The sequence below is a fragment of the Ranitomeya variabilis genome, chromosome 4 (assembly GCF_051348905.1).
Source record: "Ranitomeya variabilis isolate aRanVar5 chromosome 4, aRanVar5.hap1, whole genome shotgun sequence".
Classification (NCBI taxonomy): domain Eukaryota; kingdom Metazoa; phylum Chordata; class Amphibia; order Anura; family Dendrobatidae; genus Ranitomeya; species Ranitomeya variabilis.
Window position 1 is genome coordinate 59,450,209 of NC_135235.1, and position 16,683 is coordinate 59,466,891.

Genomic DNA, 16,683 nt, shown 5'->3' on the forward strand with positions numbered 1-16,683 from the left:
AAATTGTAATGGATTTCCAAACACAATTGTAACATATTTACCCAATCATCCCTAATTGATTCTTCTGTAGTTATTTGTTACACAGAAGCAAATACACTGAATAATATGTTGCGGAAACTCTCATTAGTAATTAGGCCAGATAATATTTATATTTTGTGAGACCACCTTGTGTAATGCGAAGCTCATGCCAACATTTTGTAGGAGAGAGTGGATTGCAGGCCGCTTCTGCTAACTCCTGTCCCGTCTGCCTCCCCAGATCTGCAGATAAAGTGGTCTCTCACGGCCCCTGCAATCCCGCGCAGGCATATTACTGCGCATGCATGTTGCTGAGCATACGCAACCACAATTGAAGGTGGACCTGCACGCAAGCCACAGGATAAGCCGCATAAGGCATTAATACAGATGAAATAGTGAATTTATAATACCGTCCAATAATTTTAATATGTTGCGAATACTCTTCTTCTCACACGTTGCGTTTTGAGCAATACTTTCCGTAAGACCGCCCCTTTAACGTTTACTGTAAAGCTTTTCGAGTGTTGCAGTGTTTCAAAATGACGTTTTCTACTGATGCTACCGGCCTTGGGCGTCAGACGCTAATCCGAGCCAAGTAAATTTTGGTCTCTATTTCACCATTAACTAATTATATGATCAAAATCCCACCACCTATCTATAAAATGTTTTTCTTCCTATCCTGTGAAATACAAACCTGCAACTAGCCCAGTAAGTCTCCCTTCATAACTATGCAAACTCTTGAGGGACTACAAGTCCCAGAACAACAACATTGCATCAGACTTTCCACGCAGACTCCCTCTGCGACACATATCAGCCACTGACAATTCTGCCAGTCACTGTTTCACCACCATTATAACAGACTAGATGGCAGCCCGATTCTAAAGAATCGGGAGTCTAGAATCCATATATACTTTATTTATTCAAATGTAAGAATAATACAATTAATAAATAATAGTAAGAAAGAACAAAAAATGGCTGCACTCACCAGCTCTTGACAATTCTTGACAGTACGGCACATTTCTGATTGGTTGCCGCCTGCTGCGAGCGACCAATCAGAAAAGTGCCGCGCACCACGAAGGCATATATCTTTGTCCACCCTGAGCGGGTGTAGGACGCTGGTGACGTCACTTATCTCCGGACATTATCTCCGGACAAAGCCACGGAAGTTGGCACAAATTGCCGGAAGTAGTATTCTAGGCAATTATATATTAGATTTTAATGTTATCAGTGTTTACCTTTGAACGTTTATATTGTATTGTCCTGTCACCAGCCATGTGTACGATTATCGGCCGAAAGCCTCTCTGGAACCAATAATCACCCCATGTAAAGGTATCTTTATAAGTTAAAGATTCAGAATACTATGACTTTTATCATATCCTGAACAGTCAAGTTTTTTATGAACCGTTAAGGTTTTCTGGTTGAAGTAAAAAAAACTCTGAGTGTTTACAGTTTGAAACCATAAAATGTTGAAAAATTATGTCATTCTTGAGTATATCACTCAATGGTGCTCATAAACGTGTCAAATTTGATCTATAATATACTTTAATATACGTTACTTTAATCTTTAATATACTTAAGAACAGGGCCCCAGACATCACACAGGGGGTCTGAAACACCGCACAGTGGTCCAAAATATCGCTGTGCTCTGCCTGGGGCCCCATATGCTGCCTGGGGCCCCATATGCTGCCTGGGGCCCCATATGCTGCCTGGGGCCCCTGTGCTCTGCCTGGGGCCCCTGTGCTCTGCCTGGGGCCCCTGTGCTCTGCCTGGGGCCCCTGTGCTCTGCCTGGGGCCCCATGTTCTGCCTGGGGCCCCTGTGCTCTGCCTGGGGCCCCTGTGCTCTGCCTGGGGCCCCTGTGCTCTGCCTGGGGCCCCATATGCTGCCTGGGGCCCCTGTGCTCTGCCTGGGGCCCCTGTGCTCTGCCTGGGGCCCCTGTGCTCTGCCTGGGGCCCCTGTGCTCTGCCTGGGGCCCCTGTGCTCTACCTGGGACCACTGTGCTCTGCCTGGGGCCCCATATGCTGCCTGGGGCCCCATATGCTGCCTGGGGCCCCTGTGCTCTGCCTGGGGCCCCTGTGCTCTGCCTGGGGCCCCATGTTCTGCCTGGGGCCACTGTGCTCTGCCTGGGGCCCCATGTTCTGCCTGGGGCCCCATGTTCTGCCTGGGGCCCCTGTGCTCTGCCTGGGGCCACTGTGCTCTGCCTGGGGCCCCATATGCTGCCTGGGGCCCCTGTGCTCTGCCTGGGGCTCCATATGCTGCCTGGGGCCCCTGTGCACTGCCTGGGGCCCCTGTGCGCTGCCTGGGGCCCCTGTGCGCTGCCTGGGGCCCCATATGCTGCCTGGGGCCCCTGTGCTCTGCCTGGGGCTCCATATGCTGCCTGGGGCCCCTGTGCGCTGCCTGGGGCCCCTGTGCGCTGCCTGGGGCCCCTGTGCTCTGCCTGGGGCCCCATATGCTGCCTGGGGCCCCTGTGCTCTGCCTGGGGCCACTGTGCTCTACCTGGGGCCCCATATGCTGCCTGGGGCCCCTGTGCTCTGTCAGGGGCCCCATATGCTGCCTGGGGCCACTGTGCTCTGCCTGGGGCCCCATAGGCTGCCTGGGGCCCCTGTGCTCTGCCTGGGACCACTGTGCTCTGCCTGGGGCCCCATATGTTGCCTGGGGCCCCTGTGCTCTGCCTGGGGCCACTGTGCTCTGCCTGGGGCCCCATATGCTGCCTGGGGCCCCTGTGCTCTGCCTGGGTGTAGGACACTGGTGACGTCACTTATCTCCGGACATTAGCTCCGGACATTATCTCCGGACATTAGCTCCGGACATTAGCTCCGGACAAAGCCACGGAAGTTGGCACAAATTGCAGGAAGTAGTATTCTAGGCAATTATATATTAGATATGCCTCCATGCATATCCCACGGAGAGCACACAGCGCCCCCTAGCTGCCACAGGGGTCACTGCATCACAATAGTATTATTTCCATGGAGCATTGATCTCTTCTGAATTACATCTGCACACTAGAAGCCTGTGTGCACCGTGCAGCATATGTCTGGCGCAAAGAACAAATGATTCCACCAGATGGCGACATTTCACCATCTTTGGTCTCAGGGGCCCAGCGAATATGTAATGATGGGCACAGTGACTGCTGGCTGTATATGTGTTCCAGAAATTACTACAGGAGGAAAAATATATAATTTTTTTTTTCTCATTGGACAACCCCAATTTATTAGTAAGATCACAAAGTTTCCACTTCCTCAGACCCTCTGCTGTAAACTGCGGAGAAATCTGGCACTAATTCTTCAGTATTCCTGCAGCGCCACCACAGGGGAAATTAGGCATAACACAGCGCCCGTTCACATCAGTGGACTGCCATCAATAGGACAGGTCCATCAGAGGAAGGGATCCTCCTTGTAATCACTCTCCACCGTGACCAAGAGATGAAGATCCTGTCCTTATCTAGATGTAAGAAAAGTTTTTTTTTTTTTCTTTTTTTATCTCTAGAGAAGTCTTAAAATAAGTAATATTACCTTCAGCTTTGCTATGTGGTCTATGACCATGGAGATTTGCTATTTGTCGACTATCCTTGCCTCCTGGCATAGACTCCCTCTCCTGTTTTGCTTTGTGTTAACACCCAATATATATGATGGCTGAGAACTTTTCTATATTTTCACTTATTATATTATATTTTTTTCAGCATCCACCCAAGACAGAAGATATTAACCGTGTCCACACCCTGGAGGCCCAATTAAAAGATGTGAGTATTGGTGACGAGCAAACAACAATCTATTAAATTCAAAAGGGCTCGATGGAATTTGCCTGCCATGCCGCGGGGGCGGGCCTCACGCCATGCCGCGGGGGCGGGCCTCACGCCATGCCGCGGGGGCGGGCCTCACGCCATGCCGCCGGGGCGGGCCTCACGCCATGCCGCCGGGGCGGGCCTCACGCCATGCTGCCGGGGCGGGCCTCACGCCATGCCGCCGGGGCGGGCCTCACGCCATGCCGCCGGGGCGGGCCTCACGCCATGCCGCCGGGGCGGGCCTCACGCCATGCCGCCGGGGCGGGCCTCACGCCATGCCGCCGGGGCGGGCCTCACGCCATGCCGCCGGGGCGGGCCTCACGCCATGCCGCCGGGGCGGGCCTCACGCCATGCCGCCGGGGCGGGCCTCACGCCATGCCGCCGGGGCGGGCCTCACGCCATGCCGCCGGGGCGGGCCTCACGCCATGCCGCCGGGGCGGGCCTCACGCCATGCCGCCGGGGCGGGCCTCACGCCATGCCGCCGGGGCGAGCTCTAGCAGCAGCTGCTAAGAATTGCTTTACAGCAGACACTTAGAATGAGGAAAACAATCTATAGTATCTTGTGTGCATGACCATAAACCAGTCAAATTTCTTTGTATATACAGCTTGACCAAATATTTCTTTTCTGGACCTGTGACAGAATCTTTGTGATTCATGCTCTGCGTGTCACTAATTTTTTTTATTTAAAAAGAAACAACTGAGATGCAATTGAACGTATCCTATTATTGATTTGGCCACTCTCAACATTTCTACTTTCTGTCTTTTTTTTTTTTTTTTTTTTTTTTTTTTTTATATATACCCTAATTATGGTCTGTTTCTCTTCTATTGAGAGCTCTTTTTACCGCATGTTGTGGGTTCACAGCAGCAGGATGCAAATGCCACACCTGGAATCGGCTCCAGAACGTTTACATACTTAATTGATAGATTAACGAGAAAATAGCCCGTGCAGCCCTTTAAAGGGCTTTTGAGATAATTGTCCAATTGGTTTTGGTCCCTCTAAAAAGAGACAGCTACAAATTAAAGCGTTGTAATTCCTAAATCCTTACTCTAATTAGGAGCTGAGAGTCTGAATTCTTAAGACCATATTGATTATATAACCATCTTGGATATATTTTGGTAAAACCCCGCCCCCACCACTGATTGGCTGCTTGCTGTGTACAAGGTACATTGTCCGCAAGCTGCCAATCCGTGTTGTGGGAGGGGTTATATAGGGCTCAGCATTCTGAGCACTGCTACTTCAACAACAGAGAAAACAGAGATTCTAGCCAAACTGCACCAAGGAGCCCAGTAAGTGACACATCGCTGGAATCAGGCTCTGGGCCTCTACATCATGCTGATTTCCGATTACATATAGCAAAAACCTGTTGACAGATTCCCTTTAAAAGCTTTTCTACCAATACATTTTTTTTCTCTGTGTAGTACATGAATTAGTGTACAGAGCTGTGTTTTCTCTCTGTGGATGCTCGGGGTGCAGTCCGGTACCGTCCCTCCAATACCTTGTGTAATGCCATCATGTGAATGCGCCACCTGCCCAGCAATCGCTCATTTTCCCCGTTGCATAATCCTATTTGCACAATGTAATTGTGCCGTTGTAATGTGTCCATTAGCTGCGTCCTGTCCGCTCTGCGCTCACATTTCTGCATACACACAACAGATGCTGTGTATAAGCACTGAGCGTCATGGACAAGTGCCAGTAATGGGCTATTACTATTCCTCATGTGATCTCATTATAGAGCTGGATTATCATAGACGACGTATCGCTGTCTTGTTTGTTCATATTGCCGGTCATATAAAGACTTGTGATAAGCCGTCCAGCTGTTGCCGGCTCAGTCCTTCCCCCGCTAATGGCTGGATAATAGCGCAGCTCGGACGCTGTGGTCTGTGATTGCAGTGATCGCTGCGGGCACCTTTACACTGATCCGGTAAATTCTCCATAACAATCACCAATATAGAAGATCGTTCGGCACTTGTTTGCTATCATTTACATGTTAGTCATCTTCAGCTTTTTTTTTTAACTTGAGCAACTCCTTTCCTGTGCAGCACATCCCCTGTTTATACGATGGGTAGTGCGGTTGGACTGCTGGACAGGTTTACACTGAGCAATTGTTGGGGATGACTAGGTACATGACATCGTTTTGTCCATTATTGCGCCCCGTGAACGGCCCTTTAGGCCACTGACACTGGCATGGTGGAAAGGAAACTTTATACTCTATTAGGACTGAGATTTGTGCACAAAGCCATACAAGCTTCCTATTTAGAAGCTTCGAAGACTTGGCCCAGGTTTACTGCCACTCTGTTTTATTGTTTGCACACTATATAGCCCTCAAGGAGAACCATATAGTGCAGAGAAGCATTGGCACGGCTGATGCTCCTAGTAATCATACGATCGCTGGGGGTCTGAGCAAACCCACTGAGTTTTGACCTGGCAGAATACCATTTTAATTGGGGCTCATGTGGACATCAAAGTTACAGCTAAAAACTACAATGGGTTTAAAATATATAAATGTATATAATTTCTTAAAAACAACAAAATGTAATAAAAAAACAAAGTTAAACATGACGATTTAGTAATAATAGAAATAAACCTTTAATTCTGCAGCAAAGTCTGGGGGTCTTGGTGGATGTCCTGTGTATCATCTATGGCCACTACTGGGTACTATTTAGATTACCGTAGATTATTGCTCTAGAAACAGTGTCTTTAGTGTAAGAATAACGTATTAATATTTGGCTTTTTTTTGTCATTTTCTGTAGGCCCTAGAAAAGAACCGGCAGTGGTTGGTATACGACCAGCAGCGAGAGGCGTATGTACAAGGGTTAATGGCCCGCATGGTTGATCTGGAGCAGCAAGTGGCAAATGCCAAGCAAACTCAGCAAGACAAAGAGAGCAGCTCGCAAGGTAGAAGGATGCATGTTTGATTTTCTTCTCTCCGTACCCTACATATGTGCTCCCCGCACACCATATATTTTATATACAAGCTAGGGGACATATTCCTGTATTTTAGTTAGGGGCTTTACCTCCCTTCTGTGAACCTCACCAATATTTTGGGGTCTCCTGACGTATAAAATTGAGTGGGGGGAGGGTGCCTATCAAAACTTATGGAATAGTGATGCATGTCTCAGATGGGAAAGACAGTTTTTATTTTTTTGCTTTATTTTAGTATTTTTATTAAGCAAGGGAATATGTAAAGGGAACCTCTCATAAGAAAAAATATGCTATTAATCTGCTCATATGGGGTTAATGTGCAGGATAATAATGTCATTAACCTGACTAGCTCCCACACTTAGTTGAATCCTACAGGGAGAAAATGTATTTTAATCCTCCGGCAGCATTTGGGATTCGGTCACGGGGGCCGCGCCGGTACGGGTTCAGTCACCGTTACACATCGTATATAAAATAGTATACAGAGCGGTGGCTGTAACCGCGCCCTTGGCCCTGACTGACATACTCTCTACATGGGCACCGCCACTGACCCTACGGACTGAAAATGGAACAGTGCAGGAGGAATAAAATTAATTTTCTCCCTGCAGCGTTTGACGCCGGGCAGGTTAATAACTTTTTTCTCTTCTGGTGACAGGTTTCCCTTTGTAAACTTTTCACATGTCAAACAAATATAACAAAAACTGCGGCTGCTGACATGTCCAGTGACTTCATGTCTGAAGGGGCATCAACTTATCTCCTGAGACCATGAAGTGCACTTGCGTTGCCAGCACTCGTCTGCCTGATTTGTACAGTTAGAGGCGGAATAACAGATAACAGAAAAGATGTTAGTTCATAGGGAGGAAAAAGATTTTCAGACTTGGCATGAGAACAGTCAGATCCCCTTTAACCTAGTAATCATGAAGACAAGCTTATGGCTCTTGGAAAAAAGGGAAGAGCAAAAAAAAAACATTGGCGAAAAAATTCTGTTTAAAAAGTGTTCCGAGGACTTGTTTTAGTTTAGAAAGACTCAATTTACTTAAAGGGAACCTGTCACCACGTTTTTGGAAGATGGGATAAAAATAGCGTTAAATAGGGGCAGAGGTGGGCATTACATTAGTGTGTTTGTTATGCGTTTATTACCCACCTAAGTTGCCGAAATACCTTTGCAAAGTCTCCGTTTTCGCCTGTCAATCAGGCTGGTCTGGTCAAAAGGGCGTTGTCTTCCCCCAGATTTTGCGTAGTTTTCCGTTGGTGGCGTAGTGGTGTGCGCATGCCCAAGGTCCCGAATCCTCTGCCAGGGGATTTAAAAGAGCGCGCTGTTCGTTTTCATTGGTGATCGGTGGGCGCGGCCATCTTCCTTTGGCCGCGCGTGCGCAGAAGCGGCGCTCTGCTGGCCGCGGCTTCAGGAAAATGGCCGCCGCGATATCCATCTGCGCACGCGCGGCATCCCGCGGCCATTTTCCTGAAGCCGCGGCCAGCAGAGCGCCGCTTCTGCGCACGCGCGGCCAAAGGAAGATGGCCGCGCCCACCGATCACCAATGAAAACGAACAGCGCGCTCTTTTAAATCCCCTGGCAGAGGATTCAGGACTTTGGGCATGCGCACACCACTACGCCACCAACGGAAAACTACGCAAAATCTGGGGGAAGACAAGACGCCCTTTTGACCAGACCAGCCTGATTGACAGGCGAAAACGGAGACTTTGCAAAGGTATTTTGGCAACTTAGGTGGGTAATAAACGCATAACAAACACACTAATGTAATGCCCACCTCTGCCCCTATTTAACGCTATTTTTATCCCATCTTCCAAAAACGTGGTGACAGGTTCCCTTTAACTTTATAATGCCGTATTGGCATCGTGTTTATTGCATGAGCTCTAACACTTCATAACACATTTATCATCGCATTCCATCGTGTTGCATTCTCAGACCCCTCTTTATAATGTATGTAGTAATTTTTTATTTTTGTGTTTATTTCAGCAAAAGAAGATAAGCAGAAATACTACGACCGGCTTCTACTCGCTGCGAAAAAGGATCTTGAAGGAGAACGACAGATAACGGCCCAGCTGAATTCTGAGCTTTCTGCGGTGAGAATGCAGCACGAGGAGAAGAACAAAGAGCTTGAAAATGTATCCGCCGCCTTAAAATCCCTGCAAGAAAGCGAGAAGGGACAGCGGGAGGAAGAGCGGAGACGGTTTAAGAAAAAAATGCAAAGTATAAAGGACGAACTTGATTTGTATCGTGAAAAGTATGAAGAGGAAAAGAAGAAAAACTGTGATCTTTCTAATCAGGTACAAATTTTCTTTTTTGGGTGTTAAAATCTGATGGTGGAATACATATTTAGAAAATTGGGCAATAAGATTGCCGAGGCTCAAGAACTTTGCAGTAGTCGTTTTAAGCATCTGTTCTACTGTTGTATCAGCCGCTAAAGTTGTTTTTTTTTTTTTTTGTCCACTCTCCTTACTTGTTTTAGTAAATATTAAATGGGTTGGGTCATCTCTTGTTACTTAGTGGGTAAAATTGTAAAGTGCTTGTTAGAGATGAGCGAACTTGTTTGTAAAACATTCGCTAATCTCAAATTCGCCATGAACGTTGACCATTCGGATTTGTGTTTGGATTCCCAAGATTATTTCCTAAAAATTTGCAAAAGTCAGTCAAAGTTCGGTAAATTACATATTTCACTAAAGGCTCTTTCATGCGTCTGTGTTTCCGGTAGCAGCACGGGCCACAAAATGTTCCGCACACTGATGACACACAAATTGCATCACTGTGTCATCAGTGTGACACGTACCAGCGCCTAGGAATCAGTGGTACTGTTCGCGCTGTTCCCTGGCACCAGGTGCTGAAGTGAAGACGGCCTGCATCACTGTTCCCTGCTCGTGTTGCGATCATCGCCAGCAGGGGACAAGGTTGAGAGTTGAATTAAACGGTTAACAGCGAGAGCATGTGGCAGCTGATGGGAGTATTCGTTAGCCACCGCCTGCACTAAAAATAAATAAAAAAAAATTATATATATATATATATATATATATATATATATATATATATATATATATATATATATATATATATATATATTTTTTTTTTTTAAATGACGCGTGGCGCCCCTGTATTTATGATAACCATCCAGGCAAAATTGACAGCTGTGGGCTGCAAACCTCAGCTTCAGCATGGCTGGTTATGAAGAATAGAGGGGTCCCCGTGTCATATTTTTAAATTATTTAAATAAGTTATTAAAAGAAAAAAGGGCGTGGGGGATCACCCCCTTTTTTTAAAACCAGCCAAGCTAAAGCAGTCGTCCGGGGGTTGGTATTATCAGAATGGTAAGGGGCCATGGATATTGGCTCCCCCAGCCAAAAAATAGCAGCCCGTAGCCTCCCCAGTGGCAAGTGGGGTTGATGTCACCTTTTGTATTGTCCAGTGACATCAAGTCCACGGCTTAGTAATGGAGAGGTGTCTATAATAACACCACAATTGGCATGCGAGCTCACATCAAAGATTGGGAGACGACGTATGATGTACATAGTATGCCATAAGTTGGTAAAGAAAATCTAGCACCAGGTTGTTGCTATGTAATCTGAAAGCGGCATAATGTAAGGACAGAGACCCTGATTCCAGAAATGTCACTTTCTAGGCTACTTGGTGCGATTTGATAAAATCTCTGTTTTATCTGCTGTAAATCTAATAATTCTCTGTGTATCTCCGCCCACACCACTGGCAGATTTCCGTGTACATAGGCAGAAAGCAGCTAATTGGTGGTGTGGGATATGCAGATTATCTCTTGCTGATAAAACACTGCTCAGGCCAGACCCTTGTAGCTGCGTTCCCAGTCCAGCCTGTATGGATATAAATTAAAATCCTTGTATAGTCCAAATGTGAACCTTTCCTCCTTGTGTCCTCAGATTCAGCGGTGCACTTCTGATTTAGAAAATGGGAAGATCGACCAACAAAATGTACAACAGCAGCTGAATAAAGTACTAAAAGAACTGAGGAAAACCCAGGAGCAGATCACGAAGCTGGAGGCGGCGGTAAGTCCAAAACTTACAGTAGTGTTCAAAATAATAGCAGTCCCATATGACCAATATTCACTGTTTGTGGTATAAATTCTATTACCACACGTCACACAATTTACCAGTTGGTGCAGTACATTGTAAGAAAACCCCCCAGACTCGGCATTCATGATCTGCAGGATTCTGAGTCTGTGTGTTAGAATAATTAATTGAAAGAGGGGGGTGTTCAAAATAATAGCAGTGTGAAGATCAATTAGTGAGGGGTCAGTCATTCTGGGAAGACACCGGTGTGAAGCCAGGACATATTGTGCGCATTTCTCCTTGAAAGCTTAAAAATTATGGGTTGTTTGAGACATAAAGAACAACAGCGTACTTTGATTAAAAAGTTGATTAGAGAGTATAAAGCTTATAAAGAGGTGCAGACAATGATCGGCTGTAAATCTAAAATGATCTCCAATGCTTTAAAATGGAAAACCAAACCAGAAAGACGTGGAAGAAAACTGAAGGCTACCATTCTAATGGATGGAAGAGTGGCAAAGACTCAGCCAGTGATCAGCTCCAGGGTGATCACAGTCTCGCCTTACCTGCGAGGACTGTTACGGGTAGAAGATGCCTGTGTGACGCTAATCTCTTAGCAAGAAGTCGCTGCAAAGTCCCACTGTTAAAAAAAGACATGTGTTGAAGCTCATACAATTTGCCAAAGAACACATCAACTGGCCCAAAGAGAAATGGAGAAAGATTTTGTGGACTGATGAAAGTAAAATTGTTCTTTTTGGGTTCAAGGACCGCAGACAGTTCATCAGACGACCCCCAAACTCTGCATTCAGGCCACAGTCCACTCCGAATACAGTGAAGCATGTTGGTGCAGGCATCGTGATGTGTTTCTCTTACTATGGTGCCGGACCGATTTACCACATTCCAGGGATCATGGACCAGTTTGAAAATATTAAAACACTTGAAGAGGTCATGTTGCCTCACACTGAAGAGGATATGCCCTTGAAATGGGGGTTTCAACAAGACAACGACCCTAAACACACCAATAAATGAGCAAAATCTTGGTTCCAGTCCAACAAAATTGATTTTATGGAGTGTCCAGCCCAATCCCCGCACCTGAATCTGATAGATCAGTTGTGGGGTGAGATCAAAAATGCCGTTTCTTGTTGTGGGATGTAATCTTTTTTTATTTTTTTTTTATTTTTTACTCAGTTATAGTGCTATTAATTCCACAGCGCTTTACAGACCTTATCGGAACTGTCCCCGATGGGGCTCACAATCTAGATTCCCTATCAGTATGTCTTTGGAGTGTGGGTGGAAACCGGAGAACCCAGAGGAAACCCACCCAAACACAGAGAGAACATACAAACTCCTTGCAGATGTTGTCCTTGGTGGGATTTGAACCCAGGACTCCAGCGCTGCAAGAATGCAGTGCTAACCACTGAGCCACCGTGCTGCTCATCAAAGCATCCTGAGCTGGAATAACCATTCACAGGTGACAGAAGTGTGTTGACTCTATGCAACATAGATGTGAAGCAGTTCTAAAAAACTGTAGATAACAGCTAAATATTAGGTAAGCGTTTCAGATGAATGCTAAATCCTCAAAAAAAAAATAGCATATATTGTACGTTTGTAAAGATAAATGCTGACACTGCTATTTTTTTTTTTTTTTTTTGAACAGCTCAATGTTAATTTTTTGTTGTTTTTCTGTAAAGTAGTTAAAATTATCTACGTTTCTCCATGTTTTGAATTGGAAAGCAACGTGCAATGTTTCCAATGCTGGAAATAACTAGTATAAAGATTTTGTTATTAACTGACTGATTTTTTTGAACACTGCTATTATTTTGAACACTGCTGTATATGCTTGGAGTACGTAGATCTTGTCGAGACTGGATTCACATGCAGAGTTTTGCAGCATTTTTTATGGCTTTTAGCAAACACCAAGGACAGATTTTTTTTTTTTTTTTTTTTTTTTTTAAAAAAAAAGGTTTTAGTAATGTAATAAGTCGACAAACTTGCCATTTTGGTGTGTTTTGTCACTTTTTTTCTCTTCTAGTCTCTTAAATATGAGTGGAGGTGCAGTTATCGACCCTTGCCAACCTGATATTGATGAACTATCCCACAGAATATCAGATCATTAGCCTATACAACCCTTTTAGAATATACCGTATTTTTCGGACTGAAGACACGCTTTTTTTCCCAAAAAAATGTTGGGGGAAAATGGGAGTTTGTCTTATAGTCGGAATATACTTACAAATACTATGGCGGCCGCAGGAGTTGGGCGATTCTGCGGCGGTCCCGGTCCGACAATCACACTCCCTTCCCAGGCTGGTGCGGCAGGTTCGGTGGCGGTGCGGGGGGCTTCGCCGGCTTTTTGTGAAAGCCCGGTGGCCCCCGCACATCCATTGTTGCGATGCGGTGGCGTTCGGGAAAATGGCCACCGGGGGTGGTGCATGCTCAGATTTGAGATCTCTGGATGAGATCTCATTGCTGAGATCTCAATCTGGAGGAGGCACGCGCTGCTGCAGGTATTTGGTGTTGCGGGGGCTCTGGCGACATTTTGGGAAAGCCCAGAGCCCCCGCACTTACTTGGTTTACTTTGCGATGGACTCCGGGAAAATGGCTGCCAGGGGCAGTGCAGATGGAGATCTTGGCACCAAGATCTCGGGAGATGAGATCTCAGCGCTCACCCACCAGGGGGAAACAATGTCCCACACCCTAATGAAAAAAGCAAACAAGCTCTTCCAGCTAGCAGAGCAACACCTTCTGTCCCTAAAAGCACTGCACATAAAGGGGACCGAGAACACCAAGCCAGACTTCCTAAGCCGCAACAGACTGAAACAAGGGGAATGGACCCTAAACTCCCAGGTGTTTCAGCAGATACAGTTGAAACCAGAAGTTCACATACACTATATAAAAATACACATCTGCATGTTTTTCTCAATATCCGACATGAAATCAGAATAAACCTTTCCTGTTTTAGGTCAATTAGGATTACCGTAGTTATTTGCCAAATGCCAGAATAATGAGAGAGAATGTTTTAAGGCATTTTTATTACTTACTGCAAAGTCAAAAGTTTACATACACTGAGATTACTATGCCTTTTAATCAATTTTGGACTGCCCATATGATGATGTCATGTGCCTGGAAGTTTCTGATCGTTTTTTGGTGACGTCTGTGTTAGAGAGACACCCGTGGATGAATTTTAATGCACACCTGAAATACACTGCTTCCTTGTGTAGCATCATGGGAAAGTCTAAAGAAATCGGCCAAGATATCAGGAAGAGAAGTGTAGACTTGCACAAGTCTGGCTCATCCTTGGGTATAATTTCAAGATACCTGAAGGCGCCTCGTTCATTTGTACAAACAATTATACGCAAGTACAAACAAGATGGGAATGTCCAGCCATCATACTGCTCAGGAAGGAGATGGGTTCTTTGTTCCACAGATGAATATGCTTTGTTTTGACATGTGGATATCAACCCAAGGACAAAAAGCAAAAGACCTTGTGAAGATGGTGGCGGAAGCTGGTCATATTGTGTCAATATCAACATGGGCTGAAAGGCCACTCTGCCAGGAAGAAGCCATTACTCCAAAAGAAACATAAAACAAATTGAGATTAATGTTTGCAGATGCCCACAGGAACAAATACCTTAACTTTTGGAGACCTGTCCTGTGGTCTGATTAAACTAAAATTGAACTTTTTGGGCACAATGACCATCGTTAATGTTTAAAGGAAAGAGAGAAGCTGTGAAACACGCGGTGGCAGCATCATGTTGTGCGGTTGTTTTGCATTAGGAGGGAATGGTGCACTTCACAAAATAGATGGCATCATGAGAAAAGAAGATTGTTTCAATACTGAAGCAAAATCTCAAGACATCAGCCAGGAAGTTTAAAGCTTGGGCGGAAATGGGTCTTCAAAATGGACAATGACCCGAAGCATACTTCCAAATTGGTAGCAAAGTGGCTTAAGGATAACAAAGTCAAGGTTTTGGAGCGGCCATCACAAAGCCCTGATCTCAATCCTATTGAAAATATATGGGCAAAGTCGAAAAGCCAGGTGAGAGCAAGGCGACCTACATACCTGGATCAGTTACACCAGTTTTGTCAAGAGGAATGGACCCAAATTCCGACCAACTATTGTGAGAAGCTTGTGGAAGGATATCCCAAATGTTTGGCCCTAGGCATTCCGTTTATGGGCAATGGTACCAAATACTAATGACATGTATGCAAACTTTTGACTTTGCAGAAAGTAATAAAAATTCCTTAAAACATTCTCTCATTATTCTGGCATTTGGCAAGTAATAATTATGGTAATCCTAATTGACCTAAAAGAGGAAAGGTTTATTCTGATTTCATGTCAGATATTGAGAAAACATGCAGATGTGTCTTTTTATATAGTGTATGTAAACTTCTGGTTTCAACTGTAGTTCACTTGTGGGGATTGCCAGAAATGGACTTGTTTGCCAACAAATGGATCTCCTCCATCACTGGAAGCTGCCTCCGGACTCTAAGGCGCACACACTTTTTAACAAGATTTTTTTCTTATTAAAAATGCGTCTTATAGTCTGAAAAATATGGTAACTCCTTTATAGGTTCTCTGTCGATGTTTTTCTGCCGACCCAGTGGGTGGAGATTTATGGCTGTAAAATGTCTTTCTAAGGACTCATTCAGACATCCATGCCGATTGGTCCAAGATTGGTCTGCTAATGCACGGAGTGGCCGCGGGTCTCAGCTTCATGTATTTCTATGTGGCTGTCTCGCTCAGGTCGGGGAGCCGTGTCCAGTCCGTGCATTGCTTTCTGATCTCGGACCGATGTACATGGACATCTGAATGAGCCTTTACAGTCCAAATGGTAGCAATAAACAGATGTCTTACATGCGTTGCTATAATGTGTGATCTCTAACCGACAGAAAAGGGACATCTATTTTGTGGACTCATCCTGCACCTTTCCTTCTGACTTCAATGACAAGCTGACCCTGCGAGACAAGCAGCCGTCACCCAAACATAAAGGTCTCTTGGATGAAAGCTTCCTAGAGTGCCCCAGATGTCGCGCGGTGTACCCCACCAGCCAGCACCGGGAGCTCCTGGCACACATCGATTTCTGCACCAGCTGAAGAAATCCCACTGTTATATCCAACCTGACCAACGTATGGCGGAGGGCTTGTCCCTTATACACTCCCCACTCCTTTTATAAAATTGTGTTGTGTATTTTTATTTGATATGTTACCTGCAGTCAATAAGGTCTTACAATAGGTCATTGCCATTCATGCATTGAATCACATATTGTACTGTTGAGATTATCCGGCTTGTGTTGGTCATCAACATCATTCCTTGTAATATTGCAAAGGATTAGTTATTTATTTTTATCTTTTTTTTTACATATACAGTCTACACTGGTTGACCTGCCTTGGCAAATCTAGGGTTAATTGAACGGACATAAGGCCCGGCTGCCATTTTGCACTTAGACCTAATAAAGCATATCCATTTATAACAGCCAGGCTCGAAAGCTCAAGTTTCTCTTCTCATGCACTGATTTCAGTCAGTATATTCGTCTTTGATATATATAATATGATGAACTGTCTGCTTAACTTATAACATTGCACTTTTCTTTTTCAGTTGTCTTTTTTTTTTTTTTGCTCTATTTTTAATTACTTTACTAGTAATATGCATTGCTCTGAACTGTAAAATAAAGATTGAGTCTATGAGAAATGGGATATAATAGTTTGTCTAATGATGATGTCTGTGTGTGGTGGTCACAAATATATATCCAGGTTTGGCCTTTTATTACCCTGTTTTTCACAATCGGCGTGTTACTTTATAACTCTTTAAAGAGGTACTCTCAAGTTATTAAATTGCTTTAGTTAGGAAGAGCGCATGAAAATAAGTAAGTCTGCAATTGACTTGCTTTTTTGATTTTCTTTCATTGTCCTACAATGAGAACTTCATAGAGATCTTGCATAGTGTAC

General features: G+C 45.0%; 1 protein-coding gene across 3 annotated transcripts in view; it reads left to right on the forward strand.

The window, feature by feature from the left end:
- Positions 1 to 16,436, forward strand: part of CEP55 (centrosomal protein 55) — a 35,488-nt gene extending 19,052 nt beyond the window's left edge. For all 3 annotated transcript variants that reach the window (XM_077258601.1, XM_077258599.1, XM_077258600.1), the window contains 5 exons: positions 3,690 to 3,749; positions 6,543 to 6,687; positions 8,690 to 9,000; positions 10,612 to 10,737; positions 15,628 to 16,436. In XM_077258601.1, the coding sequence (XP_077114716.1) occupies positions 3,690 to 3,749; positions 6,543 to 6,687; positions 8,690 to 9,000; positions 10,612 to 10,737; positions 15,628 to 15,831 (846 nt within the window). In that variant the 3' untranslated portion in view covers positions 15,832 to 16,436. The remainder of the gene's footprint in view (positions 1 to 3,689; positions 3,750 to 6,542; positions 6,688 to 8,689; positions 9,001 to 10,611; positions 10,738 to 15,627) is intronic.
- The last annotated feature ends 247 nt before the right edge of the window (positions 16,437 to 16,683 follow it).